This window comes from Anoplopoma fimbria, chromosome 20 (genome assembly GCF_027596085.1).
Source record: "Anoplopoma fimbria isolate UVic2021 breed Golden Eagle Sablefish chromosome 20, Afim_UVic_2022, whole genome shotgun sequence".
In the NCBI taxonomy this organism is placed as follows: domain Eukaryota; kingdom Metazoa; phylum Chordata; class Actinopteri; order Perciformes; family Anoplopomatidae; genus Anoplopoma; species Anoplopoma fimbria.
Genome location: NC_072468.1, coordinates 8,417,968 through 8,441,491, shown reverse-complemented (window position 1 = coordinate 8,441,491; position 23,524 = coordinate 8,417,968). Strand labels below are relative to the sequence as shown.

Below are 23,524 nucleotides of genomic sequence, written 5' to 3'. Positions count from 1 at the left end.
AACTTTTAAAACTACTTTTTCAAGATATTGAATTGCACTTTTATTTGTCTGCTGAACAGCACAATATTCTTGGAGTGAGTCGAGAATCTGTTTTGAATGTTTCCCAACACTGTCTGGCATCTAGAAAAGGCAACAAAATCCAAGGAAATTGGGCTATAAATTTGTCAACTTGTCATTTACTACTAAACTCTTCCCAATAATTAGATGACAAAACAAAGATACAAAACCGGAGCCTTGCCCGATTTAAGTGCCAGCTAGGACACAGTGGCATCACCTCAATGACACCAGTATTATTTCACTGGAGGGTGGAAACTTTCCAGTGAGTTGATGAACTTTAATTGCCTCACTCAGCATCGGACTTTATGTCCCAAATACATAAGACCGTACCCTTTTCCTAGTTGATGGAATAATTCATGTTAGTTACGATTCTGTATGTACTCTTCTGTAAGTTGTTGGCTTGAGATATCCTCCCTCCTGCCCCGGCTCGGGCTCCAATCAAAACGAGAGCTCCTGGTTGGTAGCTGCTGCTGGTAGTTTGGCTAGGCGACAGCTCTGGTGGCTGCAGCTTTACGACTCATTGTGCTGCAGGGCTGTGATTAGATGCCGGAGTAGTTCCGCTGGCTGCAGAGGGAATGTCATGTTTACTGCCATTCCCATACACACCCAAACCTAATGAGCAACAGAGAGCTCATCCTCCTGCACTCACTCCGTCCTCACCTACTTCAATCTGTCTCTTCGACCATCCGGCTCCTTCTGTCCTGTTCTTCGTGACTCCATCGCTGCTCCATGCTATGGTTCGTTTCACCCTCATCAATAGTTTTTCTCTTTGCTCCTCCCTCCATCCATCTCTAAAACCATCCATTTGTCCTTCTGCTCTTAAGCCTAAGCTTCCAGTCCCAGTGCTTCCCACACACATCCTCACCCCTCAGAGGCCAGCAGCCAATGACCTGGCATAACCTCAGAGGCCCAAGTCAGAGCTGTCACTCTCCCATGGCATATATACTCCCACGCACATAAGTGCACATGTGCACAAAGACCACACAGCCACATAAGCACATGTATGTGTTCTCAAGTACACCACACGAACAGACACACAATGCTTTTCATACATTGCCTACGCAGGATTGATTGATTTACATTTTCTGATAGTGACAGCGAGTTACTTTCACAGGTTGCTTCCTGCTGCTGATGCTCTTGTGGTATTTTGGCATTGACGTGTCATCTTCGCAAAAAAGAAGACCTACATATAAGGCAAAGAAAACCTGAAGTATAGATCATACAGGGCACTAATTCATTGTCGAATGTACAGGCTATGGGGATGAGAAGTGAATAAAAACAGTCCATACTTGGGGCTAAACTGGGCTGTGGTTTGACTGGTGCAGAATCACATGAATCACGTTTTCAAAACACATGAAACTCTTTCCAGAAGAAGTTGCCAACACTTATTTGTTGGATCTGTATTTTTACACCACTAAATTGGTCTAGAATAATTTAAAAATAGCGGTGATGACAAAAACAAAATCTGCTGTGCTTGTACTGTAAGCATGCACACACATACACACATGGGAGACTGTAAGTGACACACCGCCTTCCCATAAAGTATGCCTCCTCTTTCTCGCGGCCATCCATCAAAATGCAACAGGAGGAGGAAGTTTAAGTTCTGTGCCGCCACCGAGGAGTCGTCCTTGCCGCTGGATCCGCTGGCTTTGCTCCTTTCCACCGACCCTGTAATTGTGCGGCGACCACAGGGTCCTAACTCATGCGCCACCATGTGATCTCCGTGACATATGAGAGTCGGGATGAGGCCTGACTACTAGCTGGGGCCTTTAAAGTGGCACTCTGCGATTAGCGGAGAGGGGTGAGTGCTCGGCGAACCGGAGGCCCTGTAAAATCACAGTGCTGGGAGGGAAGCAGGGTGGGAGGAAACACAAACACCATACAATCACTCGCTCTCTCTCTCTCACGACAGAGAGAAGGAAAGTGAGTAGCAGAGAGAGAGAGAGAGAGAGAGAGAGAGAGAGAGAGAGAGAGAGAGAGAGAGAGAGAGAAAGGATGAAAGTGCAGAGCAGAAAGGGTAGAACAGCCTCGGCGCTGGGCGGAGCGCCAAGCCATCCTCCAGAGGAGCCAGGACGCCAGAGGAGACCTCAGACAGAAATAACTCCAAACATCCCATAAAGTCCCATTAAAACCAATTCATCTCAATTACTCCTTGACACACGCACACTCTCTACCTTTATGCCCTGCCACCACACTTTACCACAGACTGCATCAGTGTGTGTACACAGACACACGACTACTACTGTACACACTCCAACTTGGTGACAGCTCTGCTGCATGTTTGAACAGACTGTAAGGTAGTAAAATTCATTTTATTACTTTAAAAGGTCCTAGAAAATGCTCTATACTGTGCCTATTGAATTAGCGACTGGCAGGCCACCAATGGCCCAGATGCAACCTCAGAGTGGCCCTGCACACAGAATTCTGATAAATGACACAACATGTAGGCTGAACTCCATATAAAGTAGTGACGCAAGCTGACCCACGTGTCGGGTGGGTTCAGGCAGGCTAACTAAAACTTATCACATGTTAGGGCGGGCGTGTTAAAAAGTGCCAAAGCATATAATATAAATATTATTTTTTTGGGCGATTTTACTTTTACTTATAATAGTGTTGTTTATCTCAATCATTCAGAATAAGAACAAAAGTCACAAGAAAAAGTCCTGATAAACTGTGTGAGAATGGGATAAATGAAAAGGAGCCAAATGAGGGCGGAGCTCCTCTAATGTGGCCCTCTGAGCTCGGCTGCCACCCTGGGAAAGATACATGTCCTACATGTATATGTTCATTGATTGCATGTAGAGGGTACAAGGGGTCGCCCGGGCCTAACATTCAGTGAAAAGTACAAGAAATTGCATAACAGTTTTCCAAAAATAAGGGATGTTTTCCATTTTCCCTTTGAGGATGACGTCACTATGGGTTTCGACTAAGGCTAGCATTATTGCAATGAAGCAAAGCTAAAAAAACAAACATGGTGGTTCCTCCAGCGGTTGACTTAGAATCTTCTAAGTCTGCCCCCCCCCCAACTGATAAACATTTTACTTATTGTTGTTTTTCTGATTTTGTACCTTTTCTGGATAATTCTAGTGAGGCTACATTGAGGAAGGCAGTTTATAAATGATTATCAGTCGTATGGTTTGGGTGCAATGTGCAATCTACAGAAAAATGTATTATTGATGGTTTGTGTACATTAATAAGTACATTTAATGTATGTAATGTTTACTTTGAGAATATTTAAACTGACCAACTTTGTACTTTAATTTTGCTTGAGTAAAATATTAGTACTAGTACTCCTTTTCTTTCCCTGAGCATGGTGCAATCCATTGCCGTAGACCTACAATAAAAATTACAGTAGTGGAGCTTATAGTGCTGAGTTTTGTGAAAGTCATATAAAAATGATTTTACTCTAGTAGACGGAGATAATTGATTAATAAAATAAAAAAAATCAAGTAAAATGACAGAGGTTTCCTGATTCCAGTTTCTCCAATGTGAGAATTTGCTGTTTTGCTCACTTTAACATGTTTTTCATTGAATATTTTTGGGTTATGTACTGTTGTTTGTCAGACAAAAAAATAAATTAGAAGACATCACATTGAGCTCTGGAAAGAAATCATGGACATTTTTTGGACTATATTTTTTACCTTTCATAGACTAAACGATTGCTTGAGAAAATAATCACTTAATCCATGTTGACAATTAGTGCTTCTAGCTATTCGATCTGTTGGGTCTCTGTTGTAATATATTTGTTTCTAAGAAATGTTAAATAGTGGTTGGCTATGTTCTTGTAACTTTTCTTATTTTGTTTGAAACTTGTATTTCTGTGTAAAATATGAAAATCTACTGGTAAAGCCAATTTACTTTGCCTTCAGGACATCTAAAAAGTTGATACCAGTAGTACTTAACAGTGTTGTGGAAGAACTTGCATTGGTATAAGATGACACGCCTACATCATAAGTAAAATGTTCACATAATTACTGCTTTTGGTTTTGACTTTGTTGACATTGTGCCTCATAAACACTTCAAAGCAACAAAGTTGAGAAAAGAATGTCTCCCGCCTATGTAATTGTAACAGTGCTGGATAATGAAAAACTACTCATTCCATTGTTGGGAAGTTTCATGTAAATTAAGACAATAATCCAAAGCAAATACTTAGAATACAGGGGTGCTTTTTGGTAGCAGTAGCATCACAAGACAACACCACATTTTCATTAAACCACCTTAAAAATCCCCTCAAGACACAATACAATGTGAAGAGGCTATGAAGACCAACACAAACTTCCAAAACAGGAAGCTTGTTTAATACGTCCCAGTGCCCGTGACATTCCTACAGGAGCATAAGGACATCACAGAGGCGACTGCATCTGGCTCCCATCAATACTGTGCAAAGTGAGGTTTTGGAAAAAATAAATCATCTCCCAAATATTTGTCTCTTTCATAAACAGTGACTACTAATCCATTGTGATGGGACAGCCCACACAACAGTCAACATATTTTACCATGACATTTTTGGAATAATTTCAGTTCTTTATCAATTGCCGTTGTGCATACACAGTATGTCAAAAAGGGGATTCATTTATGAATAAGTGTACATACACTGAGTTTTTTCTGCTTATTTGCCGTCATCACAGCTGGATTTAGTGACGGACTGGGATAAAAAAGAAAACGGCATTTTGCAGCAGACTGGCCCTACAGACTAGAATGTCTAAATTCAACACAGAACACACACTCATGCGACACACACTATAAATGGCAACAATTTAACCAAATCTTAGAGCGGCAGAGCGCTATGTGCTACGACGGTATGCACTCTACTTAAGGTACATTCAGCCCAAATGCATAGACTCAAAACTTTTTTCACACTCAGCCAACAGAGTTTTCTTGTTTTATTTGAAAAATAACATCTGGTGGGAATCAGTGCAAACGTTTGCAAGCTAGTCGGAATTGCTTCAACTTTCCGGGTGGACGCTAGTTAGCTTAGCTAGCAAGCTTAGCTAGCAAGCTTCCACTTTCTGAGTGGAAAACAAACCAATACCTACAATGTTGATGCTTAGAAATGATCCTGCTGAACAATGGTTCTTTACCGTGAATCACGGCAGCTACTGAGAGGAAGAACAAGAAAAGGATTTAAAAAAAAAAAAAATTAAATCAGAGTTGATCTCTGAACACTCAGAGTATCTATCGTGCAGCATAACACATCCCGAGTGTCACCGCAGTATTATTACGTTTACAGGAATCAAACTCATTACTTTCAAAATGATAGCGACAATCAGTGTATCCACCACTCTGGATATCGTTTTTTCTAAAAAAGGAAGTTTGAAAGGTGAACAATTTATTTACTTATGTTTTCTTATGGCATTGTGATTAGGACTGATAATGAGAAAATGGAGAAATTGTGCGAGAGCTGTCACAGACTTGATTTGCTAATTTACACAATCCTTATGTGTAGATGGTGAAGATTTGCCAGGTGAGGTGACTGGAGAAGGCAGAGTGTGCTGTGGTAAAAACTCACCAAGAGGCATGAAATTAAGGCACTTTCACACCAATATATCCAAAAACTGTTTTCTTCATTAAAATTAGCTTTAGGACAACTCAGCAACTTCAGTATAAAATATATCAGGGTGCTGGCCAAACTGAGCTTTGGGAAGTGAAATAAAAACTGTTTAACTTCAAAACTCAACACAGCAAGAGAAAGTTCAGAACCGCTAAATGGAAAGGCTAAGAAAGACTATTATTGAGAGTTTAAATAATTCCTAATCATTAATTTTTATAGGGAATTAAGAAATATTGCATTAAGTAAATGCCCAACACATTAGTAAATGTGTTTTCTATTAATTTTAAGAGCTGCTGTGAAAAGAAAAACAAACTTTCGTTTAAGATCGATTAAAAAAGCTTTATTACTTTTGGTTTGGTTTTAGGTTCTGTAACAGACTTCATGATTTATAACGGACTTTTAAAGGACCTTTGAGAAAATCCCTAGGCAATAGACCTATCTGCTGGTATGTGTTGTATGTGTGCGGAGGTCTTGGATGTCTGTGTCCTCATGACTTCAGACACTCTGCCTTTTCCACTCAGTCCTGCTATCAGCCTACAGTCTGACCTCAATGATCTCAATCTGTCCACACCTCTGGCCAAGGCTCTTTAACCCATCCTCTAGAGTGGAAAACTGGCGACCTGGCCCAAAAAAAACGGTCCAATCTAAAGTGCCTTTTTGCTTTTAGGGAGATCGCTTCAGAACAAAAACTGCCACTGACATAATCATCATTATCATGTGGTACCAAAATTGTATTTGGCCATCATCACCTCATAATAATTATAATTAAGCCTTTATTAGTCCCACAATGGGGAAATTATATCTCTGCATTTAACCCATCCCGGAGGAGCAGTGGGCTGCAATGAAGCGCCCGGGGAATGAGAAGTGAAAAGGGTGATTTCTCTACCTCATTTTGATGTTTCAGCCCTTTTTCAACATTGTTTGGTAATTTGTCTTATCCGTTTGATCTGTATGGGAGACTTCCTTGGATAAGTGACACATTGCACTGATCTGTGGAAATCACTAGGGTGTCTCTTACAAAAACAACAGAACAACCATGGCTAATATTAACTATGTGTCCTACTTTTGACTGTCTATCATGAGCTTATATGATTTCTTAATGCATGGAGGTTTGGACTTGGCCACATTTCTCCAGTGAGTGTCACTGGGAAGAATTTGAGAAATCTCCAGTGCCTAGTGGTGGAATGTGAGCACTAGCTACTGCCAGGGAGAAGAATGGAAAAGAAGTCAGTAGCAGACAGTCTAGTGGGGGGCGGGGGATTTGAGGAGACACAGAGGGAAGACTACTCTACTCTACCTTAAAGAGTTGGGGTGAACCACAAATGGGCTCCATCAACCAAAAACTTGGTGATGTACACATCTAATCTAGACAAATTACTGGAAACTGAAGTTCTGGTCAAGGTTTTATTCTTTTTGCAGTGTTGCATTACGCCATACTTTTCACCAGCGACATCAGGAGAGACAGAAAGAGGAGCTGGACCCATCACAGAAAAACAACCATGAGTAATTTTCCACTGATATAACCATCGAAACACTGGGTTGCGGCACGAAATATGACAGAGTTATGTCACACACCGGCCAAACGGCACATATGCCCCCCCACCCTTGCCCAAAGATCTCCCCTTCTTGACATCATTCTTTAACCGGCTGTCTCTTTCCCCATGTTTTCTTACTTTCTCTCTACAAAGTTCTGCTGGTCTGGTCCAAAGAGCTCAGTGTTAACAATCTAATTAAAGACGTGGGCTACAATAATAAGAATGCAAGGAGTGCGGTCCAAACCTCTGGCTACTTTCTTCCTGTGCCATTTTCTTCTGCTTTAGATTGTTTCCAGTGTGTGTGACCGTGGGCCAAATATATTAGGAGTGTTGTGTTGGGCCAGTTAGCAAATACTTGAACAGAACCCACAACTGAAAGGGAAACACAGGCAGGAGCCCGGTCTGTCTGTGTGCTAATCGCTAGCAGGTTGCCTGGCTCACCCCTGGCCCGGCTCCAGACCACAAACTCAGATAAAGGCAGTATCTGCTCACCACTGTGCTGGGTGTCAAATCAAGGCAAAGGAATCAAAATAAAATGTAGGCAAACAATAAAATTCCATGACATTTTGTATCATTAAAAATTCCTATCTTTTCAAGAAATATTTTTCATTTTAATTTCCAACAATGTTCTCTATGTGGAGATGGGTTTTTTCAGATAAGTACCTCACATCATGTTACAACAACAACCACCATCTTATTTATTCAGTTCCTCTTCATCATCCAACTCTTCCATAATTTTTTTCCAGCCTTGGAATGGTGTTGGGACAAACGCGTATGGAACTATTGAATCACGCCTATCAAATAAATCAAAGACCGCTTGACAAAAGGATTTGAAAACCACAGGTCCAAATCAAAAAGAAATGACATGCTACACATGTCTACCGCAGTACTATTTATGCCCAGTGTGCGCAACGATGCCCGCACAGAATGCATGGCACGCAGACGCAGGAGTATAAACGAGGAATTAGACATTATGGCCAATCATCACTGAATTTAGGATGGTTGGTTCTTAACTTCATTGCACTACTTTATTCTTCCTTCTTCCATTCCCCAGAGGAGACAGACCATGATATGTGCTGGGTTTTTCGGTTGGATAATCTTTCAAATCTAGCGTACTCTTGCTATTTTCTCAAGAATAACAACCCTGTCTTTAAAAAGAAAACTAAATTTACAAAAAAAACAACTACAATGTTATTGAACATCAAAACGCTTTTCTATTTCCGCAAACTGTTTTTTATAGATTCACACCATCATTCTTTTATTATTTATTGCTTTAACAGTACTACTTCGTAGTTCTGATGGGGATCGTCTCATTATTTTACAATTCTCAGCAGTTATTGAAAGAACAAAAAAAAATGAAATTTGTATCCTAATCTAATATGGTTAAAATTTTACTGACACTTATTTACCCTGCAATTATTACTGTCCAGATAGTTTTGCAGTCCACTTTTCCTGTAGCATTGCACTTATTTGAATAACACTAGTCTAAACAACATTGGAAACCAACCCTTACTCTTCTTCACACCAGAAACAGGCAGGTCCTAGGCCATCATCTAGACCCCACCTGTTGGTAGCCATAATTTGCTGTTCTATTACCATAATGACAAAGCTCAAGGCTCATCTTTCTTATGAGGAAATGAAGCAAAAAGGACTGGCCGTCATTTCAACTGTATGCTCTTGACCTGGAAAAGCAAAGGTCACAGGAAGCTGCGCCTGGAAGAAGGAAGATAATTGATGTTGCGAGGCCTAGATTATGTCATGGGACACCATTTGGTGGTGGAGTTCAAATCGGTGAATAAGTTCAAAAGTTGAGTTTCAGCATCATATGTGTGGTCACATCTTAAATGAAAGCTGCTGTGCCATGTTCACATGAAAAGCTGGAAGTGTGCTCTGAACCATCATTTGCCAGTGGACTTGTTAAATTTCCATGTGGCCGTTCAGAAACCTTGTTTCATTGGAAAAGCTCCACATATTTTCATAATTCAACATGACTGTAGCTGAAACACAAGAATAATGAGGCTGCTATGAGGTAGATGTCAAAGCAAAGTGGTGGGATAAGGAAATTATCCAGTCACTTTGCTCTGGCTTCAAAAAAATGTAACCAAATGACCAAAAAAATAAATGCTTCAAGTTGTGGAGTCGTAGCTGACATCATCGTAATCTACTCTGTTACGGATCTCAGGGTCCTTCTTGAACAGAGGAAACTCTTGATGTTTACTATTAAAAAGACACTACGGCCTGATGTGCCAGAACAATCCTGTGTCAAAATTGGGGAAACAGAAAAACCCCTGGCAGATTGTCTCCGAAAGAAAAACTGATCCTCAGATTGAAAGTTCACTTAACCACAATAATTCTGACACCTGAACATTGTGATATTACATCGAATCCTTCAAAACATGTTCAAACGAGGTTGAGTAAGTGAGGTCGGGGTCAGAACTCATCACTATTACATGTTTGATTTTCCTTCTGAAAGCAACAACAAGACTACTGAATTGGTCATAAATATTTAAATAATGGTTTGAATGTTATAAGGAAGTTTTTATTCATTATCAAAAGACTGTTTCTATTTGAGAAAGCCTGAATTCGTTTTACATAAATCAAATATGTTTTAAAGTACCATCTTTTTATTGTTCCATATTGTTTTGAAGCAATTTTTGGAATATTGTCCAATCGGCCCATGGTGCACTGCTCAGTTAAGAACAGTTAATGGCAACCTCATGTGATGGATTATTCACCCCATATAATAATGGTAGGTGGTATTAAAAACAGAAACAACCACAGCTGTCAAGACTAAAACAACCAGTTGAACCTGACACTGAGAACAAGACATTGGTGGCTTCCTGGCTCCGTTTGCTTTCACGTATGTTTCCACCTCGGAGCGCTTGACAAACAAACATATGAGAGCGTTCTCTGTCCTGCATGACTCCCACCTGCTTCCAAACATTCCATTTACCAGCCACATTGGGCTCGGGGACACACATTACGGCTTGAACCCATTAGAGAAAGTGAGGGTGGTGAGCGAACCCTTGATAAGGAGGTCTTATCGGTACAGTGAGTCAACAGACGCCAAAGCACTCAGAACATGCAGACATTGCAACCTGCATCACTTCCAAGAAACAGAACAGATGCTGCTGTACCCCCCCCCCCCCCCCCCCACACACACACACATCTCTTCCTCCTCTATCAAGCATCCATTAAAATTTGCCTTTGTTCGTGACTTTGACAAATGTTTTTTATACGCTGTAAGACTTGACATATTGATGCACTTTTCAAGTCCTCGAGTGATTCCGTTTTGCATGTGTTTGAGGGTTGAACAGGTTCAGCCAAATTGGTTGAATCACGGCGAGGGCTGAGATCCAGGCAGCGCCGCAGCAAAAGAGACTTCAGCTGGAGCGCAGGCAAAGAGGCACATTTATCGAGCGGGGAAGTTTAGAAGACAACGAGCTGGAGAACTGTTTCCAGGCACATCAAGGACCCAACAGGCCAGCTCAAGTCCTGATTGAATAAACTCAGAAGCGACACGGCTCCAAAATATACAAACATAGTAGTTTGTTCAGCGAATCGAGATATCCTAATTTCAAACATTTAATGACACTTACTTTGGCATGATTTTACACAACTTCAGAAACGGCTTTGACATGAGATTTACTCGAACAGGTTTGGACAATAGCTGCTCCTCCGAAGCAAAGCAGCTATTGTTTAAAAAAAAACAAAAAACAGGTTTGGTGGGCTTTTGTATGCATACCACGTGTTGATTGCTGTGCTGGGATGTAGGGATTCAAACTACAATGTTCATCATCCAGTTTTCAAGCCTGCAGGGGAAAAATGTTCGATACTCAAGACAAATTGTTGATGGATTATGATTTAAGGTCTTTTATGGGTGCAGATGGGACTTGCAAACTCACAGGCTAGCACAGACTTGCTCAGAGGACATGCTCAGACTTTCTGTGGTTGAAATGAACAAACATCTGAGAGATGAGTACAGTAATACTGAGAGAGAGTGAAAGGCAGAGATAATAATGAAGAGAAAAGACAGGCTGAGCTTTGTGCTAAGCGAGTAACTAAGAGATACCAACACAACAGAGGCTATAAAAACAGCTTCTTCTTTTTTTTAACCACTCCTTACAGTAGAAGCCTCTTGGCTCACTGAACCTTGTGCGGTAACCTTTTTGTATAAGTATTAGAATTGTAAAGTTGAACATTTGAATACATCATACTAATAAAAAGAACAAACAAAAGTACGGTTTCAACTCTCTATTGTAAGGTTGTTGTACGATAATGCACAAATCCAGTGTTTTAAGCCTGTTCTCAGCTCTGCAAAACATTGATCAAGACGGATTAGGGTTGTCACCTTATATTTGATATTACATATTTAATTTGAACATGTAACCGTTAGAATTAGTCGGTCATTGAGTCCAGAAGAGGGCTATGGTGTTAAATTGCAAACAAATGTCAAGTTATGCAACTTGGAAAACACGATGCAGAAATAAATGCAGAGTGATTAGGGTTAGTTACAGATGAGCATAGCAATAGTAGTCCTGGTAGTACATCACAGTTTTGTTACAACAAACCATCTCAATTGTTTAAACCCCTAGGTACAATGTAACACAGGTCCACGTTTGCATAAATGTGTCCTTTTTCAGTTGTAGATTTGCAGTCATTTTTTCCAATGTATGAACGTATTTCATTCTCTGAAACCACTGAGTTATGGTTGGTGGTTTTGCATCCTTCCAGTTCACAGTAATAATTTTTCAGGCAATCATTTAAAGTATCCGCAGTATATACCTCAGATCTGTGCCTTCCGGTATGGAGTCTAATAGATGAACACTGGATTTGAGGGACCATCCACTCCAAAAGTTATGTGAGTGATCACCTATTTCTCCACAGTTTGGACCGACATAATGCCCAAGGATCTTTCATATGATAAAAAAAATATTACATTTTTAATTTCCTGTCAAATTCTCTATTATTGGCTATTGATTCCTTTATGACAGTTGTAACATTTAATTCCAATTCCCAGTATTCAATGATGTTCCATGTATTTTACAATATATTAGCTGTAAGCCTTCTGTATACATGGGAGACATGGTTTTTAGTTGGAAAACATTTTAAGCTTTGTGCATCGTGTTTTACAAGACACAACTCATGTAACATTTTACGAGTCATATGCTTCCAGTATTTGTGGACTTTGTGTGAAACAGCAAGGTAAACAGTCTCAAAACATTCACATAAGTAGGTGGAAACACAAATATAATATGTATGTATATATATAAAAAAATGTTTAAGTTGATGTACAAATGAGTAAAAAAATAAGCTGTAAATTAGAGGCACGGATACAATTACAGATTTACAGACACAAATCAGTCTGGATTTATTTGTGCACTGTGTTTTACGAGTTACGTAACTTTGTTTGTGAATACTTATGCGACTTATTTTGTTGTTATACCAAAAGGGCGTTCTTAAAATGCTCAGCTTCACCTATTGCATGAACTATCAGTGAACTAAGCTATTAAATAAAATGGAGTTAACTACTGTGTGTGAAAGCGTTTTGGGTTCTACGCAACAGACAGCAAACACAGACATGGCTGTTTGACAACAGGCGAAGCAGCGGAGGCACCAGAGATGAGTGGACGCAGACTGTAAATCTTCATCAACCTGTTTACCTTGCCAAACTCATCCTCAGGACCCTTGTACAAATACACACTGTGTTTCATGCAAATTAATCTGAACAAAAAACATCTTATTTTAAATTTGTTCGAACTTCACTTTTTGGAAAAGGGATAAAGGCGGGAAACAATCCAATTCCTCCACAAGCCTCTGGTGAAATAAAAGTATGCATAATTTGGCATTGGTTTTATTGATGACAAGTGCACAAGGGCTTTGGATCCCTTCCGTTGGGCTAGGGTTATTATCTTTGCTACATCAGCCAACTGATGCTGGCGGGTTTGTCTTTAACAGGCAGATGTGCATGATGGTGGACACAGCAGTCACATAGTCTAGAAGTTACAGAAGGTGGAGAACAACTGACGGGAAAATAAGAAACTATTTCTTTTGAGGTCCACCAGCTGCTGCCCAGTGGGACCTGTGTGTGGTGCAGTGGGAAGTGCCGACTCCAATCGTGGTTGAAGAAACGATGACTGCAAACTGGCCCTGGCGAGCCAATCTGATTATTCACTGGAAGGATCTGGAATCTGGAAAACCTGAGAATAAGGCTGAATCAGCAGCGACTGACTAACACTATAATGAGAGCAGAGATGTTTTCAATACTGCCGACTGGCCAACTCTTTCAAATGTGAATACATGTAAGAAGGGGTGGAAATGTTGGCTAACTGGCCATCTGAAGAACAAAAATGGCCATTAAACAACAGGGAGTAAAGCAGACCCCTCAGTGAGGAATCAAAACGCTCTTATGCAGACATGTGTGCTTTTAGCATCTTTACACAGCTACAGCGCCACACGCACTCTGTCAGAGCTCTACAGGGAGACTTTCCACAGCATATCATCTGAGCCATTGGTCTGGCAGGGTTAAACCAGCCATTTTGTTCATCCCATAAAGAACAACTATTACATTTACTGGAGCGCTGGACTCACTCACTTTTACAGCAATTTCTGCCCATGATTCCCCTAGTCAACGAGAGGGTTGAATATATTTAGATCCAAGTATAGCTGATGGCTGCCAGAACCGATCCCTCAGGAAACAGAAACATGGCATGTTCCTTCAGAGCTTTGCCTTAATGATCTCTCATGCTGAAAGACCCATTATTCTTAATTTATGTTATACATAAACCACCCTCAAATACAACACGCATCCCTGACTAAAAGATACGCAAGGTAAATGTGACTCACACGGAATTTTAATTGGCTGCCAGCGGCCGGATGTGTGTCTGTGGCCTATCTCACTGTCTGCACAGTCACCGCATCTGACAGACGCTTAATAAGCAGTACAAAAAAGGCCAGCTTTACAGAGATGTGTGCTTGCCGGAAAATGTTTGACACCAGGTGTCCAATCTTTTGAATTAAGAAATTGTCACAGGGTTTTTACGTACTCCCTCTATTCAGCTCAGAATAGCAGTAAAACATCTATTTATCAGAAGATAGTAAGCTTAACAAGAGGTCACGCAAACTCCTTATTTAGTTTGCCAAACTGCATGTAAACTATTGTGAGGTCTTGACACCACACCATGCCTACACATGCTATTATATGCAGAGATGAATATATAATCTAGGCTCCTGGCAATACTTTGTTATTATGGTCTCCTATCATCAGAGATGAGAAAAGGCGTGTCCCATATTGAGCTACATGTCCAAGAAATAATTCAATTCATAAATGCCGACTACTGATGTCTTGCTGTAACAAGCAAACTCTGTAGGACTGATGCGATTAGTCAATAATAAAAAATAAAAAATTGTCAAAATTGTTGGTCATCAATGAATTGCTTCAGTAATTTGTCAATGAAAATGCTGAACATTTGCAATGGTGTGGGTACAAGTGAAATATCAATGATTTATTATCAGCATTAAATTGGAAATAATCATCAACTGAAGACCTAAAATTGTGCTGCAAATAGATATTCCACTAAAACTAGTTCTGCATGGGTGGGATCGCAGTATGATTAAACTCTAAATGTCTGAGCATCACACATTCACAGAACTAACCAGATGTCATGCCAGCCCAGAGCAGCTGCAGCACCCAGTAGTTAGGGCACCACTGGGAAGGGTTATTGAGGACACAAAGGGCTGCGTTACTTTTGGGCTATATACTTTCGGCATTGCTGCAAAGAACTGTACGCACAGGCAAACTTATGAACACATCTGTTAATGCTGAATATGGTGTAGCATAAACAGAACCACATGTGTTTGCAGCTCCTGCTGTTAATCAAAGAATTAGGAAGGATTAGTAACTATACAGAGTTATACAAAAGAAATACACTGTATTAATAAAGCAGACTGCACTCATTCTAGGGCTGCAACTAACATAACAGATAAAATAACATTATTTTATCTGCCAATTATTTTACCCATTGATCGATTCATTGTTTGGTCTATACATTTTGAGAAAATAATGAATATAATACTCATCACAATGTGACATCTTTAATAAGCTTGTCTTGTTCAACCAACAGTCCAAAACAAGAAGATATTCACTTTTCAGTATATAAAAACAAGAGACAAACAGCTAATCTTTACATTTGAGGTGCTGGAAGAAAATGTTTAATTTTTGCATGAGAGGTTATCCACGCTAATTTTTTTGTAATGACATTTCTGCTTATTGACAAGGCAATCAATGGACTAATTGTTTCAGATCCATCTCAATCTATCATATTCTAAATAGGCTCAATATAAAACACGAGGGCACAAAAACAAACCCTTCTTATTCAAGTCAGAAAGCACCTGTAATCACGTAGATTAATTATAAAGCGGTGGCAACAGCACAGGCAAAGTTAATGCCAAGCGTTGCAAATGAACAATGGCAGACCAGTCTACCTTTGGACACCAGAGATTATATCTGTGCTGTGCACCTTAAATGCACCAAAGGAACAGAGCAAGACATTGTATTAATGCTTTGAGCATCAAGTGTTGATTCAGACACCTTTCATTTTATTGAGTGTTATGTAAGCTTGACAGCCCCTTAGCTTTCACATTGGCTTTCATTCTGACTAATGCTTGTCTTGATAATTGTCTATACACTTCAGATTAATTAAAAGATATGGGCCCCTTAATCTGTATTCCTATGCATTATTTTGGGTGATGAGAATCATGATTTAGCCTAGAATTAATTTTGCTTTCACTGAGATGTTATAATAGCTTGATGAAAATAGCTTGTTCTGTGCTCAGCCAGCTGAACTTGCCAGGAAAAAAAGGGTCTCAATTGGGGGGGAAAAATCAAAACAGTAGGGACACCAGTGTATCAGTGTAATGCAACAGAGACTTAACTGCCAAAAAATGAAAGCGTGCACAGGATGTGAGTGAGTGTATGTGTGTGGGTGCAGCAGGGTTGTGGAGAAATTGGTTTATGGGTTTGACATGGACAGACATTCAAGACGGCATTTGGTTGGAGGAAATGACAAGGAGAGATGTTGTTGACAAGCCCGAGGTGGCAGGCCTGGCATTAGGCCCACCGAGCAGCACATAAACACTCTATTCAATTTCATGGCAGCGGTTTTAATGGGGAACTACAACGAAAAAAAACATTCACTTGAGAAGTCCCCTCTTTGAGAAAACAATCTGTAACTGACTACTGCTCACTTCGAGTTAGAAGTCCTTCAGCGGCAGCACAATACAAAAGTCTCTGCCCTCCATTACAATTGACTCCCTCTTAAATTACTACTCTCCTACCACAATTTCGTCCTGTAATTTAACTGCTGGTTATAAGATTTGCTTGGCAGCCGGAGCAGCACGGTGCTCACTAAAAACGTTGTAGGTTTCACCAGAGGAGCATGGAAATTGGACAATAAATATCCTAAATTAAAATGTATACAGTGATATGGCTACAAAAAGCAGCCGTGTTGACACAAATGGGCCAGAATGTGACACACTCGAGGGCCATTGAAAAAAAGCAGGGTCCTGAGAGTGGAGAGGATGTATATACGACTGTGAAGCTATTCAAAGCCTGCCTGAACAGACATCTTGGTTTTCATATAAAACCATCTTTCAAAACTTCAGGCTCTCTCCTGCTGTTTTAGTCTACTGACAGTCGCCAATGGTGACACGGAAAGAAGCCATGATTTCCCAAACTCTCTTGCTTTGTGCTCCTTTCCCCCTATCAAAATAAATAAAGATTGACTACCGACTGGAAAGCATCTCAAAGCTCTACCAAATTAAATATTTTGTTTTGGTCTTTCCAGTAATGGAAGGAATCCTGATTCAAGCACCAAAGAGAACCACAGAGTCATGCCTCGGTACCACAATAAAAACACATCTACAGTAGGAAGATGATTCCAATGAACAACAGCTGCTCAAAGGAATCATTATTTATGCTAAATGATGATTTAAACAATCTATGGTAATGTAATCACTTGGGGATGCAGAACATGGCTACACAGTATGTGACCAATGACATAGAGATATAAACAAACTATGATGCAAACATATTTTTAGAATATTGGTTAATAGGCAACAGTAAGAAATGCCACAAAAATAAAAAGTTAATGAGTCTGAAGATTTACGCAGCGTTTACTCCTGCTCTCAGTTTTGAGAAGCTTTTTTGCTCAGGCGGAGTTGTTTGTGATTAGATGTGTGTTTCTCTTACCTTACAAACAGTTTCAACATCCCAGGGTAGGATGGTCTGTAGATCGATGAGCTCGCAGGACACTCCCAGTTTCTCTTGAGCCATATCGGCCACCTCCCTCATCACATGGATCTAAATGGGAAAAAAAGGAACAGGAAGCATACCTTTAAATCTAATGAGCTAATGCAGCTTACAATATGGCAAGGATTTCATGCCTGCTACAACATAAACAGTCAAACATTTATTGTGCATTATATGCGTTTCTAATCTCATAAGCACTAAAATATCTAGTGTGATTGATTACCTCCAGATGCTTCATAGCTGGGATATTTATTAGAACCCAAGCAGTCTACTTGCTGTTGCAAAATGCCCAAAACACAAGCAAGCAATTATGTAGATTGCTCCAAATGTCCACAGTAAATTATTGGCACTGCATTACACATACACCTATTAGTGTGTGTGTGTGTGTGTGTGTGTGTGTGTGTGTGTATAATAAATAGAGAAATAAATAATTAAATAGAGAAATAACAACTTTGAATGTAAAAAAAAAAGATATCAAAACTCACTGTTTAAACTGGTATTTTGAAACATAACATTAACATATAACAATATTTATTTGCTGCTGGTACGCATGGTGAACAATAATAACGATAAAGCATTGTTTTTTTTAGCGTATTTGCTGCTGAGGAACGCAGAGCCTCTTGCAGATCAGGGCCAAATAAAATAAAAGTTGAAAACAGCCATTTAAACTTCAAAACATGGCGTGCAAGTTATTCCCATTATTTCATAATTTGTGTTGTAAAGTACTTGAGTTCATGGAGTCCATATTTACTGGCAGGAATTATTGTAGCTTATAAATAACGATAGCTGTGATAAATCTGAATCATCACAACTACAATGTCGACACTAAACAGTCAAGCCAGTTTGAAAGATACAGTCTCTGGCTTCAAGCTAACAAATATACTCGATAACTACAAGGATTTATTATGGAATGGTACTGCCAGTACATTATTTCCAGCTGATAAAGAGGATCTCTCTGAGGGAGAAATCATTAATGGAGGGACTGTTGAGACTACGGGGAAAAAAACCTGTTTGTGCGATCAGAAACTGGGGACTATGCACTCATCCTTTCACTCCAATCTGTGAAAGTTGTTTTCTTTACTCTCATCTGCACGGCCCGGACAGACGAGGGAAGTAATGAGGTAAAAGGAGAGAATAATGGTATTTCTAAAAGGAGAGCCATGCTTTCCACTACTTCACTGGATCCCTGTTCTTCTCCGTCCACCCTTCAATGATAATACTGGCTTAGATGGTGAGATTTTCCTTCAATGCCCTCCGACCCCCCTCCCGTGTTCCGGGTACATTACGGCCTGGATAAGCCTGTTCAAGTGGCCCGGTTCAATCAAAGTCGGTGATGACACCTGGTGAGTTACAGGCAGCTTGATACAGAGCCGGGGAAAATAAAATCTCTCGGATGAAAAGAAGGGCAACAATGGAAAGTGTGTGGCAGACATGTGGCGTTAACACACGGAGAAAGACAAGAACAGCCTTGATGATGTGGAGATGTCTGGGCTGATACAGCCACAGACCCCTCGCTGGGACAGAGGGGGCTTGTGATGGACTTAAAGTTAATCCGCTGCTCGCCTCTGTGGCTTTAAATGGCATTTAGTGGAGATGAGACTGGACTCCCTTTTTTCCCTGTGGCCATGGAAAATGATCAAAAGATAGATGACAATGTTATACTGTCAGTGATGCACAAGAACGCTTACCTGTGTCCCCCAGGCAACCAGGGTGACATCACTTCCTTCCTGTAGGACCTCGGCCTGCGAGAGAGGGACGATGTAGGGCTCCACGGGAACCTGCTCCACTGAGGAAACACACACACACACACACACACACACACACACACACACACACACACACACACACACACACACACACACACACACACACACACACACACACACACACACACACACACACACACACACACACACACACATTGAATGACAGATTAGTATTCCATCAGTGCTTTAAGTGCAAACACATTACATATGCAAGCTCACACACAAAACAAACTGAGGTCTATTCTGAACACTATGCACCCTGTGGTTTTCATGTAAAATATATCAGATCCTGAATTGATCGGATCCTAAATGATAGACTAGATGACAAACTGGAAAAATGACAGACCCTAAAAGAAAACATTCCTACTCCAGAACATTATATCTGGCCCTTTAAAAATGCTTTTTCATGCTTTTTCCAGAACCTCATCTCTCACCAAAGACAGTCTCTGCTTTTATCAGCACAATCTGATGCATAACCTAATAATATATTTAGCCAGCTGCGAGCCCCTAACCCTGATTAATCCCGACAACAAAACATTGTTTGGATGGGATATCAATCAGAAAAGGGGCCACATAAACAGGGCCCCGGTCCAAAAAGGGGGGCCTCGCAGCCAGCCTCTCTTTGAACCAAAGTCCAAAACAAAGTGTATGTAAGTATATGGTTTTAATAATAGTTAACAATGCCTTGGAAATCTGAAGCATGGTCATGGAAATCATTACAATGCAAAAACTTCATAAACTCAAATTACTTCTAAACATGCAGCTTATTAGCGCTATTCATAGTGCCTGGACATATTATCACTAAAGGCAGTATTTTAACTGTCTTTGAATATCATTCACCATCGTGGCTTTGGCTGCAAAACACTCAGAGCATGGGATCTTAAAGTGTGAGTGGACTTTGAGCCAAACTGCTGAAAGCATTCCTACATGGCAACACATGAAGTCAAATTTACATTTAAGCAGAGTAATTTTACTCTGGGGAGACGCTGAGTTTGAGACCTTTCTGGAAACCTTGAATGACTTCAGAAGCCGTAAAAGGAAAGAAAAATTGCCCATGAGGACGACTATATTAAAACAACATGAAGGGCTTGAGTGAATCATACGCAACTCCTGATTTAAGCTTCCAGACGAGACAGAAAATAGACCCTCAGAGTGGAATAATAGCATTTTGCAGAACTTTAAAATTGAATTATGAAAACTAGGTTATGGTTTAATAAGTGGAACCTCAGGCCCCGCAAAACAGTGTGGCCTTGATGAGAGAAAATGTGTGGTTTTTATCCTCTTCTGCACGAGAAAAAAAAGGAGGCCTCTGCAATTAAAAGCATGACTTCAGAATCCAGGCAGAGATCATTAGAGGCATGAAGAGCTGGCACGAGAGCTGGCTCCCTCTGCCCCATAAGGAAACTAAATAACTCCTGAAACGCTACCAGCACTACTACCACCCTTGTGTCGGACAGATGATTAATTTGTCAAGCAGCTTTTAAAACATAAAATTATCACCCAGAAACAAAATAAAGGGACCACATGTTAACCATTAAGTGATATGTTAATTTAATGCTGCAAGAAATTACCTGACAAGCAAGAGGCTAATAAACCAAGATCCATATCAACTGAGCACCAATAGAAGCAAAAACACTGCCAAGAACTCACACCTGCTCTTGGCCACCCCGTTGAACCACATCAATCTAACGCATCTTTCTTATATCATATTCTCATACCCAATGACTTGCTCTGACACAGCGCTGTACATTTTCACAAATGGACCAATCAAATGTCAGTTCATTCTTGTCCAGTCTCTGAATCATACACGGCTTTGCCAAATAAGTCAAAGTCTATTAGTCCACCACAACTGTGAGGTATTAAAGACATCAATAATACGCTTACAGTAAGTATCCTTTATGTTTACTTATATATTCTATTGCTACACTTTGTTTTGTGACAGTAGAAAAAAGGCAAGACATCATCTATTACGATGCAACTATTGATTAGGAGTAGTCTTATAGATCTAAAGGCCTGGTCACACAGGAATTAAATTCAACTAACTCAATAAGTATCTGCTCGCAGGTGCAAAGTAAATCCCCACTTATTCATTTCAATTTCCAGTAAGCTGTCTTAACATTACTGACCTTTGAGGGAATAGAGAGCCAGATTGTTAACAAAAATGAAGGCTATTGCAAATTATTATCTCGGTTGCACAATCCAGTCTTTATTATCCTTCTCTGGAGTATAAACTGCTCCACAAAAGAGGAATGGTTTGCAGACACAGGAGTCATGGTACAAGTACATCAAACTAAAATGGAAGGAGTCTCTGTCTTTATGTCCGTCCCTCGATTCTCTCAACGATTGTTCATCTGATCAACTTCACACTTGGTGGGGACCCAAGGAAGTGCAGTCTTGAGTGCGAGCTCTTCAAATCTACTGGACCTATTTTGTATTATGGTGGTGCTTTATGTACACACTGCATAGTGCATTGAGAGAGGGCCCCTATTCACTTTTACTCTTCCAAATGGCTGCTCTCTGTCGCTCACTACAGTACATTCAAGAACAGACAAAATAAGACAGACCTGAAATCTAAGGGACATATATATATTAGTAATTATTTCGACAACAATTCATCCGATCGACTGTAAACTTGGCCTGTGTATTGCTGATGACCCAAGGAGGCTCAGTGTGGAGTGTGAAGTTGTTTGGATCAGCGGTTTTCGAGAAAGCTGCAACAGCAATTCCGGAGGCCAAGATATCGGTTGGTTCCAAGCAAGCATGTTTTGAATGGGCACCGCACTAGACTTATGAAAAAACTATGAGAACTTATTGTCATATTACCAACCAAGCTAACGCTGGTGCTAACTAAGAGGTTAACAAGCTTGTTAGCTCAGAAGGCTTTTTTTCCCCCCACGTCATTGAATGATGCACAACCATAATGACAAAATGCCATGGGGAGCAAACAGCACACTCCAGAAACAATAGAAACAAGCTATTGTGGATAGCAGCTAAATTAGTTGGGGTTTTTTTAAGTCGTCACTACATCACCAGGCTTCTACTGTAGAACCAAATATATAGGACATGCAAATTAATTTCACAGTGATTGGGCCTTAAAAAAAAAAAGGTATACATCTTGTTGCGTTTTGATTTAAAAGAAACTCAAGAAACAATTAAGGACATGTAATGATTGGAGTCTCTCCCATTGTGCTGAGGCGTGGTTTTAATATCTGACTGCACTGTGACATGAGGAATGTTTTGGACAATGATCACTAACCTGGTGCCATAATTGAAACAATCTCAGCACTTGGCTGAAATGTTTCCTAATCTCATCTGGCTCTTGTGAAAGCAGGAAATGAACAGAACTTGTGAAAACTGAGATTTTGCTTTGAGGCTGGTAGTGCCAATCCGTTCTAGTTCTGCCATTCATCGCTATAATAGGCTCAGACATCACCTTCGAGCCTCCAACGCTGTCTTAATATCATGTAACCAACTCAGCACTGTTTCGCAACAACTGCAAACAACTGTTAAGAGTTCATTATGACTTTGCTGGACACCCTTTCGCAAGGCAGCCTGCCCAAAGCCATGCTGGCCTTAACACTGATGTTCCCTCTGCAGAGTGAGGATTCAGCTGGGCACTGTCAACACGTCACAGCCCATTTAGGTCGTCTGTTTCACACTTGTGGTCCTGCTGATGTTACTCTCATTGTTTGCAGTAAGGCATATTGATTGTTTTCTTGCCTCACACCATAACAAGGGAGAACATTTCAATAAGAAGTCCAGGCAAACATATCAGGGGCCACCTGGGTATGATGCAGGAACATCTTGCCAAAACTAACAAGATCTCAGTTCAGGGCCGCTCCCTCTTAGTCAACTAATCGGTAGCTTTGGTCATAGTCGACTACTTCTTTCCTTCTAGATTATACTTTTTTTTTCATGCTGAATGACTTATTACCAAGAAAGCTAGGTTTAGAAAAGATTTAAAGGGGTGCTTATATGCGATTCTTTGTGGAGAAACTCAATTTTACAGACCTTTCAATTAAATCATCTATCGGTAAGTTGACAAGTACATAGCAGTCTTATTTGACTAAGAATTTCTTCAGAGAAGAACAACCCTCGGGCTCAGCAGATGAAGCTGACCTAAGGTTTATATTTGCATAAAATTGTGCTTACCTGCTGCTCTGTACAAGATCTTGGGCTCAAAGAATATGCAGGGGTTCTGGTCAGCGATGCAGGAGAGGAGCAGCCCCTTGGCCTGCACTGGACTACGAGGTATTACAACCTGAAGGACACATAACACACGCAACAATGTTAAAACACACTTTCA

The 23,524-nt window shown here is 40.4% G+C and overlaps 1 protein-coding gene across 2 annotated transcripts in view; it reads right to left on the bottom strand.

Moving 5' to 3' along the window:
* The window catches only part of bckdhb (branched chain keto acid dehydrogenase E1 subunit beta), a 48,198-nt gene that overhangs the window by 14,555 nt on the left and 10,119 nt on the right, over window positions 1-23,524 (bottom strand). For both annotated transcript variants that reach the window (XM_054621846.1, XM_054621847.1), the window contains exons 6-8: window positions 23,371-23,479; window positions 19,141-19,238; window positions 17,393-17,503 (exon numbers count right to left, since the gene is read on the bottom strand). In XM_054621846.1, coding sequence (XP_054477821.1) covers window positions 17,393-17,503; window positions 19,141-19,238; window positions 23,371-23,479 — 318 coding nt within the window. The remainder of the gene's footprint in view (window positions 1-17,392; window positions 17,504-19,140; window positions 19,239-23,370; window positions 23,480-23,524) is intronic.